Source organism: Typopeltis vanoorti, chromosome 7, assembly GCF_054136105.1.
Source record: "Typopeltis vanoorti isolate ZY-2024b chromosome 7, IOZ_Tvanoo_1.0, whole genome shotgun sequence".
Taxonomy (NCBI): domain Eukaryota; kingdom Metazoa; phylum Arthropoda; class Arachnida; order Uropygi; family Thelyphonidae; genus Typopeltis; species Typopeltis vanoorti.
Window position 1 is genome coordinate 39,881,121 of NC_143555.1, and position 15,737 is coordinate 39,896,857.

General features: G+C 34.8%; 1 protein-coding gene across 1 annotated transcript in view; it reads right to left on the reverse strand.

The window, feature by feature from the left end:
• Polr2G (DNA-directed RNA polymerase II subunit Rpb7) overlaps positions 1-15,737 on the reverse strand; it is a 112,447-nt gene that overhangs the window by 59,325 nt on the left and 37,385 nt on the right. Inside the window, exon 3 of the mRNA XM_090395806.1 lies at positions 7,129-7,288. Coding sequence (XP_090251932.1) covers positions 7,129-7,288 — 160 coding nt within the window. The remainder of the gene's footprint in view (positions 1-7,128; positions 7,289-15,737) is intronic.

The following is a 15,737-nucleotide window of genomic DNA, read 5'->3' on the forward strand; positions in this document are numbered from 1 at the left end:
TCCTAGCACATTCCAATTATGGCTTCTGCACCCACCAAAAAACTTGGTGTACTTTTTTGCACAAGACACTACTTCACACTTTCACAGCTTCTAACTCTTCTTCTTTCACTACGTGTTATTCCCGCTTCCTATGCAGCGTCTGCGTGTTACTTAGATGCGACTACTTGTTAGTACCACTCCCAACCAACCTGTCGCCTAGTCTGCAGCTGGGGGGAATATATATATATATATATATATTTTTGGCTGTAGAAGCATATGTTCACGGGGCCGGTTTGCCTGCTTGTGGAATGAAAAAGCCAGATAAACTGGCGGAAAAAACCCTGCTGCCCGCACCCAAGACTGGCTAACTTGGTTATGCCCGAGGAAGATTCTCAAGTTTCCTCACGTCTTCGACGGGAATCAAACCTGGAACACTCCTTCCCCAGGCATATGGTTGCGAAGCGCAAAGCCACTACGCTAACCGCTCGGATTCACAGCTTCTAACTCTATCAAGCCCAAATCCACACAGCCATGGAATATTGCTGCCATATATGGGGTGGCGCACTAAAATACGAAGCCTCCATAGCTCAGTCAGTAGAGACGAAAGGAACGAAAGACATGAGGAACCTTTATCTAGTCTCTTTCAACAGAAGCTGAGTTAGCTGGTCTCATATGGAGGTAGGAGGTTTTTTTCACCCAGAAACTTGGGTTTTTCATCCTCCAGAACAGACAAACCGGCCCCATATACACACCTGGATTACAGTGATGAATACATCCCAGTCATATGCTGGTCCTGAGCCCGGATAAAACTGATAGGGTTGGGGTAAGCAACGGCGAACTACTCTGTAAAAAATCTCACTATGAAAACTTCATGGACAATGCCTACAAAGTCGCCTAGGGTTGGAAACGACTGAAAGGGATAAACCACTACTACACTAAAATCCTCTCTAAGATTATTCAATTCTGTAGAGAAGAGGGCAATCCAGTTAATGAATGATCCAATGATCCCTATCACACAGACATTCAGTTTCTGCTTTGTACCTCTTCTGCAGATACTTTCATGGACAGTGTTCTGCTGAATTGGCCACTATTGTTCCTCCAAAATCATTAAAATAAGAGCCACTGCTAACCAACACCCTTTTACAGTCCATCTTGAAACTCACTACTGCAACTTCACTGCCTACTCTTTCATTCCATCTACTTCTGTCCCTTTCACTCTACCTTCCCCAAAGATTACTACCCTCAGATGTTCAAGAAAAATATGAACAGATTGCTTCTTTCTTCTATTCCTCTTGCCCACACATGGCACTAATGTGCTATAGGTCATGTGGCCTTTCGTATGTAGATCAGATAGAAAAAATAAAATAAAATTGAGAGGATAATTGCAAAGCTAAAATGAACATTAAGAAGTAAGGATAAGGGAATCATCCTGCTATTTTACAAGACCTTAAAAGTCCACACATGAGCTTTTGTGCATGGATTTGGTCACCTGGTTTCTGAGGTGCTGCAGAGAAAACCATATAACTTTTTTTATATGATTTTCCATTTTTTCAAAGTCCCCTTCTTCAAATTCCCACGTCAAACAGAGCTCTGCTTTTATTTATCCTTGAAAGTAACTTCACTACATGCTGCTCCTGGATGAGACAATCAATGTCCTGGTCTCTAAAGTTTGAGTCTCGGATATGTGGCAGTGCTTTTCTTCTGGGGAACTCTGGTTTTTCATCCTCAGAACAGGTGTATAATCCTTGGTTTTATCTTTCAATTAATTTGCTGTAACATTTTATTGATGAATATAACAAGGAAAACAATAATTTTCCCTATGATAAAAATCAGGTTTCTATCTGGTTTCAGAAATGCATAAACTATTCGGCAATAAACTGATGAGGTCCTGACTAACTAAACCAAGAAAAAGATAATTTATTTACAAATAAGTAACAAGTAAATACGAAATGATAATTTAAATACTCAGTAACTCTCTCACTTCACTTTAAATATATAATTGAATAAATGTTCATAATTGTACCTAATTTTTAAAACAAATGAATACATTGTATTCATAATCTGGATCATCGTATATGATACTGATTCAGCCTTAACAAGAAATGGCTGAATATAATCTAAAGTTTAATGGTGTTACATTAAAATTTAACACCTTAGAACTTTATCTTCTGTTACATTTTTACATATTTAAGTACTAGACAACAAATTTTCATCATTGTTCCAAAAGAAGAATTTGTTTGCAAAAGTAGTTGAAGAAAAATTTATCCTCAGTCAAATAGATGACCTCCACACGGTTAAGATGGCTCCTACTTCCAAAATAATGAGGGAAAAAAAAGTGAAATACTTTTTTGTTTACAAATGATTTTCAATAACGCAATGATTTAGGAAACATCTCAAGTGTAAAATTCCACTGCTAAAAATAAAGGTAGCACTGTATGACTTTCAAAAATAAATCAGAAGAGGAATTTTACACGGAGAAGTTCCTATGCCTCAATAGCAAAGGATGTGTGGCAGGTGTGGTGCTTAATTTCATGGCCAACTTATCCAAGTTTTTAGGCAGCATTTTTACACATAATTCTTAAACAAATATCTTATTACAAAACAGAATAAAATTCCTATACTGAAAAAAAAAAATTAACCTGGAGTGAATGGTTGATGCAAAACAGAAGCTAGAACTATCCCCCCCCCCCTCTTCCCCAGAAGCTGCAGGATGGATAAGAGTCGATAACTTTCTTTTCGAACTTCAAAGCTTTCCGTAGCAATTAAAGACAAGATTTGCCTCTGTCATAACTTCAAGATCACATATGATCTTGTTCTTTTCAACAATATCACTGTCATATCAAAGTAGCCGGAATCCCATTTTTATTGATGCAGAATTCTAATAGATTTCATCAATACAGGACTCATTCTTATTTGCTGTTACTGCAGCATCATTTAAGGTCTTCATTAGTTAGCTTCTCCATATATGAGTATAGCAATACTCAATATTGCATTCAGCAACCTCATTAAAGCCCACATGAGAAAACAAAAAACAATAAAATCTTTATCAAACATCTGGAGGACTCAATATCAACGTCAATAACATGCACCACCACCACTGCTCATACATATCCAAACCTATCACTGAACCTCAGTGTACAGTAGTTGTGTACATTAGTTTATACCATTGGGATGTTTAAGGGTCAAAGCTGTATAACTGAGAGGAGACCTCCACATAGCCTTTAAAGGAATGCAGAGAACCGACCAGGGTTTCTGACCTAATGTCCAATCCTCACCTTCTCGTGGTGCACCCTGTTGGGTATCTACTTGGATACTGAACGAACGAGGATGGGCTGGCAATTTGGGATATAGCCGACCAAATTGTATTCTTATTGGTGGTGCCAAAATAAAAAAGGATGGTACAACATGACAAAATTTCATGCCGGCTGGGGCATCGCCCGGTTAAACAAGGCCCTCATTGTTTTCGCCAGGGAACCAGGGCGAACAGCAAAAAGTCAGCTACTGGAACAAATCTGAAAACAAACCCCAACTCAACATCACCAGAGTTAAAGATCGGTACTATCAACGTAAGAAGCCTGAATGGCAAAGAAATGGAGCTAGCTGAGGAATTAGATAAGTACCAGATCGACATAATAGTGGTGACTGAAACAAAAAAGACCAAAACTGGTGAGATCTTTCTGAGCAATAAATACAAAATGTTATATTCAGGCAATGACAATCAAGGAAAAGAAGGAGTAGCCATAGTATTCAACACAAAATACGAGGCTAATCTTCTTGAATGGCAGTCAGTCTCAAGTAGAGTAATGTGGGCAAATATGAGAATGGGGAACTGGACAATGAGACTTATGTGCCTATGGTCCCACAGAAGGTTCTACTAAGGTAGAAGTGGAGGAATTTTTTGAGGCTTTAGAAAAAGCAACTGACACAATGAGAAAGGAAAAGTTGGTACTTGTTGGGGATCTAAATAGCAGAATAGGAAATGATTGTGAGACATACAAAAATATTTTGGGAAAATTTGGAGAAAAGAGCAAAGCTAATAATAATGGCAAATATCTGTTGGATTTCTGCTCAGGACATGGACTGGTTATTACTAACACCATGTTCCAACATAAAAATGTGCACAAATTCACATGGAAAGAAGAGGCAAGGAATAAGAAAAGTCTCATTGACAGTGATGTTTTTCCCCGTGCAGGACACCAGAGTGTACAGAGGATTTGAAATTGGAAGTGATCACTATTTAGTCTTGAGCAGGATAAAATTGAATTTCATATTCAAAAGAATAACATGTAAGAAAGTTTTAAAGCGAATTAAAGGTAAGCAGCTTTCAGATGTGAACTGTAGACTAAAATACACAAAGATTATTGAAGAAAAAATGAAAGAGTTTGAGAACAGGAATCAAACCTTGGAGATTCAGTGACAAACTCTGAAGAAAACATTGATTGATTCTGCCAGAGAGGCACGTGGTGAGGTTGTCTGCAAGGATAAAAAAATCAGAACTCCCTGGTGGACACAGGAAGTTAAAGAGGCAGTGAAGGAAAGAAGAAAGCATATCAAAAGCTCCTGTCAAATAAGTCAGCTTGTGCTCTTAGAGAATATGGAGACAAATGCAAGAATGCTAAACACTGTGTAAAACTAGCTAAACAAAAGTCATGGGAGGACTTTGGCAAGAATATAGAAAATAAATATCAAGAAGGTGGCAAAATATTCTGGAGGTTGTTGAAGAAGCTTAGGAATGGAGGAAAGAGTGCTGTAAAAGGAGTTAGAGTTGATAAAGGTGACATGAAAACGGGAGAAAAAGATATCCTTGAAGTATGGAGTAATTACTTTGAAAAACTGCTAAATGAAACAAGCAGTGATGACAGCACAGTGGTAAAAAACACTGACCAGGCATGCAGGCAGGAATGCATATCCATACTTGAAGTAGAAAAAGCCATCAAAGGCTTGAAATGTGGAAAGGCAGCTGGAGTAGATGATATTCGACCAGAAATGCTGAAGTATGGTGGTATAAGAGTCTTACAGTGGCTGCACTACATAGTTCAGAAAGCCTAGACAGAGGGGCGAATTCCCGATGATTGGAGTAGAGCTCTCATAGTACCCATATATAAAAAGGGAAATAAAACTGAATGTGAGAATTACAGAGGTATTTCCCTACTGAGTGTTCCTGGCAAGATCTATGCAAGTATACTTGAAAAACAGTTGAGAAGAATTGCGGAAGAAAAGCTGGGTGAAGAACAAGATGGATTCAGGCCAAATAGAGGCTGTCAGGATCAGATCTTCACTTTCTGACAAATAGCCGAGAAAGCATGGAAATATAACAAAGATCTGTATTTAAGTTTTGTCGATTTGGAAAAGGCATATGACAAGGTGCCAAGAGAGAAGCTTTTCAATACGCTGCAGTTATATGGTGTCAATGGGGCATTATATCAAGCAATACTTAGTCTTTATTTGAGTTGTAAGTCAGCAGTTAGAATTGAAGGAAGTACAGGAAGATGGTTTAATGTTAAATCTGGTGTGAGACAAGGATGTACATTATCCCCTCTGTTATTCATTATCTATATGGATCACATTATGAAGGAAAGTGGTATTAAACATATCAAAATTGGAGATGTTAATGTCAGCTCTTTGCTTTATGCGGATGATGTTATACTTCTAAATAAATCCACTACAAGTCTGCAAGATTCTCTGACTAAGTTGAATAGTTGTTGTAATAGATATGGTATGAAGGTCAGCAATAAAAAGACAAAGACAATGAAAATAGGCAGAATCATTGAAAATGTCAACTGTGTTGTGAATGGAGAACCTGTGGAACAAGTAAAACATTTCAGCTACTTAGGCACGATTTTTACTGAAGATGGTAAATTAAATATAGAAATAGACAACAGAATCAACAAAGCTGGTATGGTGGGAAGTCAATTGAATAAATTCATATGGAATAAGAGAGAAATTAGTCGGAACACTAAATTAGCTGTATACAAGACAGTGTTCAAACCAGTTTTAACTTATGGATCTGAGAGCTGGGTCAGAAGTAAAACACTTGACCAAAGACTACAGACTGCAGATATGAGAGTCCTGAGAAAGATTAGAGGTATGAACAGATGGCATCAATGGCAATATCATATTAAAAACGAGGATATTAGGAAAGAACTTGACATTGTCAGTATCCAGGAATGCGTTAGCAGAGCTAATCTCAGGTGACATGGTCACTTAAACAGAATGGGCGAGGAAAGATTAGCAAAACAAGTGTTCTCTGCCAGGTTGGCAGCAAAACGACCCAGAGGAAGACCAAGATATAGGTGGATTGATATGGTACAAAGTGCCTTAGACAATAGAAATATAAGATCTGATAATGTTGGAGTCTTGACAAGTAACAGACTGATTTGGAGGAAAATTGTAGATAGGAAGGTAGTAATGATGTAATTTTTTTCATGTAGTACTATCATATCCTGTACACCCCTTGAGGGTACATAGCAGGAATTTGATAATGATGATGATGAGTTTATACCTTTACAATTTAGAGTTGTGTTCTATATGCTACCATTTTTAATAAAGTTGAATTGCATTTATTTAATGTATTATTTTTCAATTTTTGCATTGCTAATTTCATTGGTGGGCATTCAAGCCACTCAAAAAGAAATGTTCTTTTCTTTTCTCTTCCTTTTAGATGACAGAGCAACAAACAGATATCTAAATGTAATCAAATGGTCACGACAAGAGCCAGTCAATTGTTTTAGATAACACCAGTGCTCGTCCATCTAAGGTACTTCACCCCCCCCCCCCAGCAAGTCTGACACAATGGCAAACTCCCAGTGAGATATGGATTGCAATGGATAGATTAAAGATAAATATAAATGTTTGCATTCGTCATAAAAATAATGTTGAATTTCCACTGTTTACAAAAGAAAGCTTGAATTAACTACTGCTATGGAACTTAAGTTGAAATTTAGTTGTCTATTCCATAATGCATTAATTTGTTGAATCATTGTTCACTACAGTACAAATTGATTAAGCTATGTTATTGCTCTGAATAAGGTTCCATTTACATCATTTACAGTTTTGATGTTAGTTATAAATATGAAGTATGATACAGAGTTAAGCATAATAAAATAGGCATTAATTTCAAAACATTATTTTCTACAACACAATCCACACCTTATTCACTTGTGTTACAACAGCATCCAACACTTCTCCCTTGAAAGGACGAAAAACAATAGCTTTATACTTCACAGGGTAAACGACAAATCCCCTTCCTGGCTGAATCAGACCAGCACCAATGTTGTCAATAGTTGTAACTGCTATAACAAATCCATGCCTGGAAAGCAATTAATAGCACTGATTAATAATATGCAGGAAATTCTTAAGTAAATGAAATAAGGCAATATTCTTATGGAGCTACAATAATTTTGATTTGCAATGCATATACATTACATTTTTAATGTATACACATATGCAACTAAAGCGTGCCTTAAGCCGAAGGCTTTCAGTTTTTTAGCTAAGTAGTTTAAATGAAAACTCTGCATTGTGATTTAGAAATGTGGATATATAAATAGAGGACTTTTCCTGCTTTAAGAATCTAATGTACTGCTTGAACAGCGGCAATCATTTTCTAGTATTATAGCTACATGAAAATTGCACTTAATTTCCTGTCATTTTGTATCTGATTAAAATACAGAACGTCATATCGATGGAGACTATCTAAATTCCAGGATAACTGGTCAATTTTTTGCAGAATGTAAAAGGCCATTATATATTCTATGTAAAATACGGCTACAGTGTGATCAAAATTAAAGTATCACTGTTTAAGGCCTGTGGAGTGCCACCCAGTGATCCAAATGCTGCCAAACTTTGCAAGTATATATTGTGCATCATGCAGAAGTGATATCTGAGGGAAAAAAAAGTAGTTCCAAAATTCATCATCATGTAGCACTATATGATGCACCAAATGTAGATGACAAATTGAAGCAGCATGACAATATACACACACATATACAATGTACATATATATATATATATATATATATAGAGAGAGAGAGAGAGAGAGAGAGAAGAGGCATGAAGCAAAAAAAGAACATCTATGAGAAGGTGAAAAGTTGCAGGAGTTGAGTGAAATTCTGTGTATAGCTTACCTAGTCTAGCCATAAATACTGTTACAACTTAAACAGCGCATAAACCATTAATCTATCAGTAAACTATTTACAGATTTCGGCACATATGAACGTGTCTAACGTTCATATAGCAGCATTCAGTGTTTGAAATAGTCCCATTTGCCTTCACACACCCGCGAAGTCTGTGAGGTGGCATGCACAACATCCACCTGTAGGTTGGCGATGCCGGGGTTTTGTTTCTTGCAGGCTACTCTCTCAAGCTCCGACCACAATATAAAGTCCAACAGATTCAGATCAGAACTTCAAGACGGCCAATCAGATGGTGATATCTGGTAGGGCAAATTTGCCTCCAATCACTGTTGTGTGGTCCTCGCCTTGTGTGTGCAGGGACTAAATCTTATTGGTAGGTCCACTGCCTACCATGAAACAAGGTGCTGTCCAGGGAAAGCCATTCATAGGTTCCAGCATGGTGTCATCCTCACCAAACCATCACTGACACGGGGTGCTATGGCACGTGTTGTACAACCACCTGAGACATATATCCAATCATTTTTGGCAGCTAAATGACCTCCAATGGTGAAAATCTTCTACATGTGAAGAGAATATCTGTCTCATGTTCGCGTACACCAAAGAAGAGTCTTTGATTTTATCACTCTTTGCTGCATAAGTTGTGGTGTTAGGAAGTGTCCAGTAGAACAATGATAAGCTCTTACCCCCAGGTCATCAGTTAGTATATGTGACATCGTTCTCTGTGAAATGTTCATGATGGCCTTCACAGCCATAACAAGCTGTAATGCAGCATGGTTGACCTGTTCTTTGGCAGTCAAATACATCTTTTGTATCATTATAATGGTTAATAGTCCAATGCACAAACATCCTACTGATCCCAAGTGTTTTTAGCATGTTGAAAATAACAGTTAGCTGCATTCCAATCTTGTGAAGTGCTATTACAGATACATGGTTCTCATAATCTCCCCACTGCATGTTAACTCATACAGCTCTTTCTCTACTGATAAGCATGTGAATGTTGGCTGCACACAGTGTTACTAACAGAACTGAGTTCGTGCAATTCTGTGGGTAGTGCATGGGGGGGGGGAGTTGTAAACAGTATTTATGACAAGACTGTGTAGAAAAGAATCCATTGCCAGATATTTCATAAGAAATAATAAATATACATAAGAAAAAAAATTTCATATCTTATCTAAAACTAAAAAATAAATATTTCAATCCAATGTTTTGTCTATAGTAACAGGCATTGTCAAAGTTTAATAACAAAATAGACAAACTAAGCATAACTGAACAAGAAATTTCAAGTATTCAGATATTTCTGACTACTCTCTGGTAGTAGTCAAAGATGGCTTTTTCTTTCCCTGACAATAGTACTGACAACAAGTGAACTTCAAACTTAAGATAGTAGACAAGAGAAGAGTTTAAATATTGATTGATAAATAGTAATTAAATTTTTTTTTTCAGAAATTAACTGTTTCCTGTTAGTCTACTTGTTATCGAGTGTCAGAGATTAATAATCTTTTTTTTTTAGGATTATATCTATTATTAGTGAAACAATTTAAGATGTACTGTAAATCTTTTTAGAAAATGTCATCATCTGAACAAATCACTCTAGCTCTGTACACAGTGTTTTTATTATGCCCGAGCCATTTGCTCAAATGACATTCAAACAAATTCTTCTCTTAATACTAATGTGAAATTTAAGTTTAGTTGTAATTCGAAACTGTTCAAGCTTTATACAATCTATTACCTCCAATAGTACAAAAAATAATTTTAAAAATTTACAAGTTCAGAGACTAGCCTCAAAACACACTCTTATTACTAAAGCTGACAAAGGAAAAAATACTTCTTCTGAATATTGTTGGAAAATGTCTCTTATTAATGGAGCTACTTATAGACCACTTTTTAATGACTGTACTAAATTGCAAATTAAGAGAATGAACAAAATTTTAGATAACTTCATAGGATCAGCAAATCTATCTTTCATGATGGACCAAGGATTTATGGATTGCCACAAATCCATAATTGAAAATTGTACCTACATATAAAGTTGTGAATTACTACCAATACATATATTTAGTTCTGGAACTTATCCTTTCTATATAAAAATGCTCCTAATTTTATTTTAAAATTGAAACAACATATTAACCCAAAAATACTTCATGACACATTCTGATGTTATATCACTCTTTACTAATATATTTTTACCTGCAACTTTTGAACAAGAAATTTTGCTACTGACATTATTAAGCTTATCTGTTCAGATCATTTCTATACAAAAAGAAATGTTATCAACAAGTAGAATGAGCAGTCCAATTTTGCATGACCTAACTAAATTTATATGATTTGTTTTGAACATCAAATTTTTCTGAATCCCTTCTTTGTTAGTATTTTATGGAGGTTTTTGCCACAAAATAGTACGAGAAAGAATGAAGGAAATTTTGATACTAATTCTCTGGTTCACAGAATTTCCTCCATAAGATCAAGAGCAACCATCAGCATATCCAAGTGATAACTCTTTGCCTTATTCAGAAATGTCTCATACATTGTTTTCCCGATGAATCTTTAAATTTTTCATGTTTATAAAAATCCCACATTTGCGTAACTCTATCATCCTTTCAGCCAAAATATTTAACAATGTTAAAACTTGCCAACTGAGCTCACATTATTTGTTCTTATGAGAATATATGAACACACAAGTTGATCTGTTTAAATATTCATAAAATACTAAATAATTATTAGCTTAAATAACCCTCTGATATATATCAGAATCAGATAAGTGTTTAATGTTTCAAAACAAGCTGCACATATCTCCCCTCTCACACACACACACAAAAAAAATCCAGTTTTCTACCTCTTACTCTCCAGTTCAAAACCTCTTTTCCTTTTTTTTTTTCTTTTACAAAAAATAAAACGCATTCTTGGTATCTTTCTTGCATGCCTTGCTGACATGGCCTCAAACTACTACAGTCAAAATCATTCAAGCTCAGGTTATGTAAGAACAACATATGAATTACATCTGTTTCTGATAACTTGATATGTTCAGATAACCATGGAATTAACACTGACTGCTATATTAAATTAGCAGGAAATTTTTGAATGATTCAAAAGAATCCTGTGAACATTTTCTACATTAACAATATCTTAACAAACCTAATTCTGTGTCAATTTCATTTGTGAAATAGTTAAGTGAAATATGAACATCCATAACTGTTCTTAAAAAACATTAGTGTATATATATATATATACACACACACACACACACACACACACACACACACACACATATACATGAGAGTGTGCTGAAAAGTTGTGATAATCATCATGAAGGAATTGATTTAAAAAAAAAAATCCTAAAAGAAAAAGAACAAATTATTATAATTTGATGAAACAAGGGGGAAGAGGGTTGAAGGTTTCAAGATATGCTTTTTCTTGTGGTTATATCAGCAGTTGCTTTAATATCATTTTTGTTCTACGTCAGTGATTCTCAACCACTGTGCTGCGGCACTTCGGTGTGCCGCGAGATTTTTTAAGTGCCGCCACTGTGAATACTACATAAGCGGCGTCAGACAAATGGTTCAATCAGTTCTACCTTCCTAGCAGGGACTGGCTGAACTAATGCGCATGGCTGTTATAGTTCTGGCTACTGGCTAACAAAGCTACATATTAGTTTAGTCTACTAGTCGCCTGCTTGATGTGTGCATATGGTTAGTTACAACTTATATATTCGTTTTCGTACATGCAATACCACAATATTGTGTAGTCAAACTTAATTAAAACGGATGCAAAGGCAATATACAATATGTAGTTTTTAATAATTTTTTGACAAAATTATTTTTATTTTCAATGAACCCCCTAAAATGGAAAAATGGATAAAAAAAAGAAAGCTTAACGACGATAATGATGATGCTAGCGATCATGCTAACGAGCCCAGTACAAGTAAAGATGTTTCTTCTGCCAAAAAATGTAATGTTCATTGTAAGTATAATGATGACTTCTTAAAATTTGGATTTACATCTACAATGGAAAATTATAAAACTGTTCCCGAGTGTGTGGTATGTGGTTGTAAATTATCAAACAGTGCTATGGTTCCGAGCAAGCTCCAACGTCACCTGCTCACTAATCATCCTTCGCTAGCATCAAAAGACAAAGCCTACTTTCAAAATTCATTATCTGCAAGATCCAAACAATTAAAGATTTTTAAAAAACAAATTAGTGTGTCTGAAAAAGCTCAGATAGCTTCTTATGAAGTGGCTGAATTAATTGCTCTCAAATTAAAATCTCATAATTTGGCTGAAGAAATTATATTACCTGCTTGTCGTAAAATTGTAAAAAGAATGATCAGTGAATCAGCAGAAATTGATGTTTGTAAAATACCACTTTCAAATGACACAATTCATCGCAGAATTATAGATCCCAAAATATTGAAGAAAATACTGCTAAAACTCTTGCAAATTCAAATTTTGCTTTACAAATCGACGAAACAACTGATATTACGGGAAAAGCACACTTAATTGCATTCGTTCGATTCATTCGCGAAAATGATATAATTAATCAATTTTTATGTTGTCGTGAATTATCTGATTTCACAACAGGAAAACATATTTTCGATGAAATTAATTCTTATTTACAAGAAATTAAAATTTCGTGGAATTTGTGCATTGGCATTTGTACAGATGGTGCTCTGGCTATGACAGGATCTATAAAAGGATTTGTAACACATGTAAGAGAACATAATGCAGATATATTAGTTACCCATTGTTTTTTGCATCGGGAAACACACATTATGCCAGGCTATGGAGTCTAAATACGAATCATTGTTACTACACACAGAAGTCAGGTGGTTATCCAGAGGGAAAGTTTTGTCTCGCGTGCTTGAATTAAAAAAAGAGATAAAGATATTTTTTGAACAAGATAATAATGATTCTGTTGGTTTGTTGGATGACATAATATGGTGTGCTAAGCTGGCTTACTTATCTGATATTTTTATTTTATTATATAATAAAATAAAAAGAGTTTGCAAGGACCGAAAGAAAATATTTTAAACTCAACCAATAAATTGTTGGGATTTCAAAAAAAATTACTTTATGGAAGAATAAAGCACAAGAAGGTAGTTTAGAAAAGTTTGAGTCAGTTTTAAAAGATTGTTATAAAATAATTCATAAAATAGTTATCGATCATTTGACAATACTAGAGCAAAAAATTGTTCATTACTTTCCAAATTTAGAAATAAAAAAATTTGATTGGATTCGGAATCCATTTGTGATAAATGACACATCGGTGTATGAACTAACTTTGAAAGAAGAAGAAGAACTGATTTCTGTGTGTAATAACCGAGATTTAATTTCAAAACATTCAGAAGAATCAATTAATTCGTTCTGGATTAATCTTAGATACAATTATCCAACAATAGCACAAAAAGCTTTAAGTGTGTTATTACAATTTTCCACATCTTATTTCTGTGAATTCGGATTTTCGGCTTTGACTGATATAAAAACGAAAAAAAGATCCTGGATCACGAAATGAGAGTAGCATTATCATTTATACGCCTAAATATAAATGAAGTTATCAAAAAAAAAAACATGCTCAAATTTCGCATTAAATGTAATTTATCATTAAATAAACATTTTGTTTACTTTGTAATGCAATTTCATTTTATATTTAATTGCAAATTATTATTGTATGCTATTTTTACAAAATATATTATAGGTACATGAATTAATTAACCAAGTAAAATTCTTTTAAATTTATCTTATTGTTAGTGTGTCGTCAAATTTTAAAATTATTAAAAGTGTACCGTGACGAAAAAAAGGTTGAGAATCACTGTTCTAGGTGTTTATCAGAACTTTTCAGTCCTCCCTGCCCATATACACTCACATTTAATGTCACTTCTAAATTTTAATGTTTATTTAACTGATTCAATTTTACATGTGCTGTTTACCTCACAAATCACTTTTGGTCTGGTAATGCTAGTGTTACACAAGAGAATAAGCAATTAAGTAATAAGCTTTAGTTTCATCGTTCACATTTTTTATGAATTTAAATTTATTGTAATAATGTTACAAGAACACATAAGCTTGAAAAGTACAATTAAGTAAATAACTGAAGATTTGCTTGTTTGCTTTGGCTTTTAATGACATGTTAGCATGTATGCTTAAGCATTACAGACCGAACATTAAAATTTAGCAGATAACAAAACTACTGGCAGAAAATTAATATATTTCTAAATAAAATTATACAAGATGTCTAAGTAGTTCTGTGGAAATGGTATTTGCATCAACAGGCACTAGTCAATTATAATCACCCTTGTTAGTAGGTATTCATTGGGTACTGAACGAACAATGGGCTGGCAACTTGGGACTTAGCTGACCAAATTGTACTCTCTATTTATTGACTTGACCACAAATACATATGATGATATAACGTAAGGTTTCATGTTAGCTTGGGGGGGGGGTCACCTAGATAACAAGTATCCTACTGTTTTCATCAGGGAATCATCTAGAAGAAGACCAAATGCAAAGTCTGAAGATGTCAAAGTCAAAGAACTGAAGATGGAAATCATCAATATAAGGAGTATTAATGGAAAGGAAATCAAACTTGCAGAAGAGCTATTAAAGTATCATATGGACATAACTGGTATTACTGAGATGAAGACAAAAACAGGTGCAAGCTTACTAAATAAGCATAGGATGTTATATTTAGGCAATAATAATCATGAAAAGGATGGAGTGGCGATAGCATTCAACATCAAACATGAAGATAAACTTCTTGACTGGAAGGTAGTTTGAAGTAGGGTTGTGTGGGCTAACTTCAAAATCAATGAAACATCTGTGCCTATGCTCACACAGAAGCTTCACCTAAAGAAGAAGTGGAGAAATTTATTGTGGAGTCATTAGAGAAGGCAGCTGACTAAGAAAATGGAAAAGTAGTCCTTGTTGGAAATCTAAACAGCAAAGTAGAAAATAAATCCCACGAGGCATATAGGAACATTTTGGAGAAAAGGACAATGCTAATAATAATAATGGTAAGTATCTGCTGGATTTCTGCTCAGGATATGGACTAATCATTACTAACACCATGTTCCAACATAAAAATATGCACAAGTTTGATGGAAAGAAGATGCAAGACATGCAAAAAGCCTCACTGACTATGTCATTGTTGATAATGATCTTCATGCTGGTTCAGTGTATTGTAGAGAGGATTAATATAAGTGGAAGTGACCATCACTTAGTGCCAAAGTAGGATAAAAATGAAGATATCAACATTGAAGAGAATAGTATGTAAGAAAGTTTTAGGAATTAAAGTGCAACACTTTTACAGGTAAACTGTCAGCTTAACTATACAAACATTATTAAAGAAAAAAATAAAGCATTTTGAAAAAACGGTGAAGTCTCCATGGTAAAATGAAAAAAACACTGATATCCTAGGGAGGTATGTGGTGAAGTTCCCTGCAAGGATAGAAAAATAAGAACACTGTGATGGACAACAAGATGTTAAAGAAGCAGTCCTGGAAAAAAGAAAGTATACTGTAAGTTTCTAGCAAATAAGTTGGCAGATGTCCTAAAGGAATACACAGAAAAATGTAAGAGAGATAAGCTATGTTTAAAAGTAGGTAAACAAAAGTCATGGGAAGACTTTCGTAAGAAT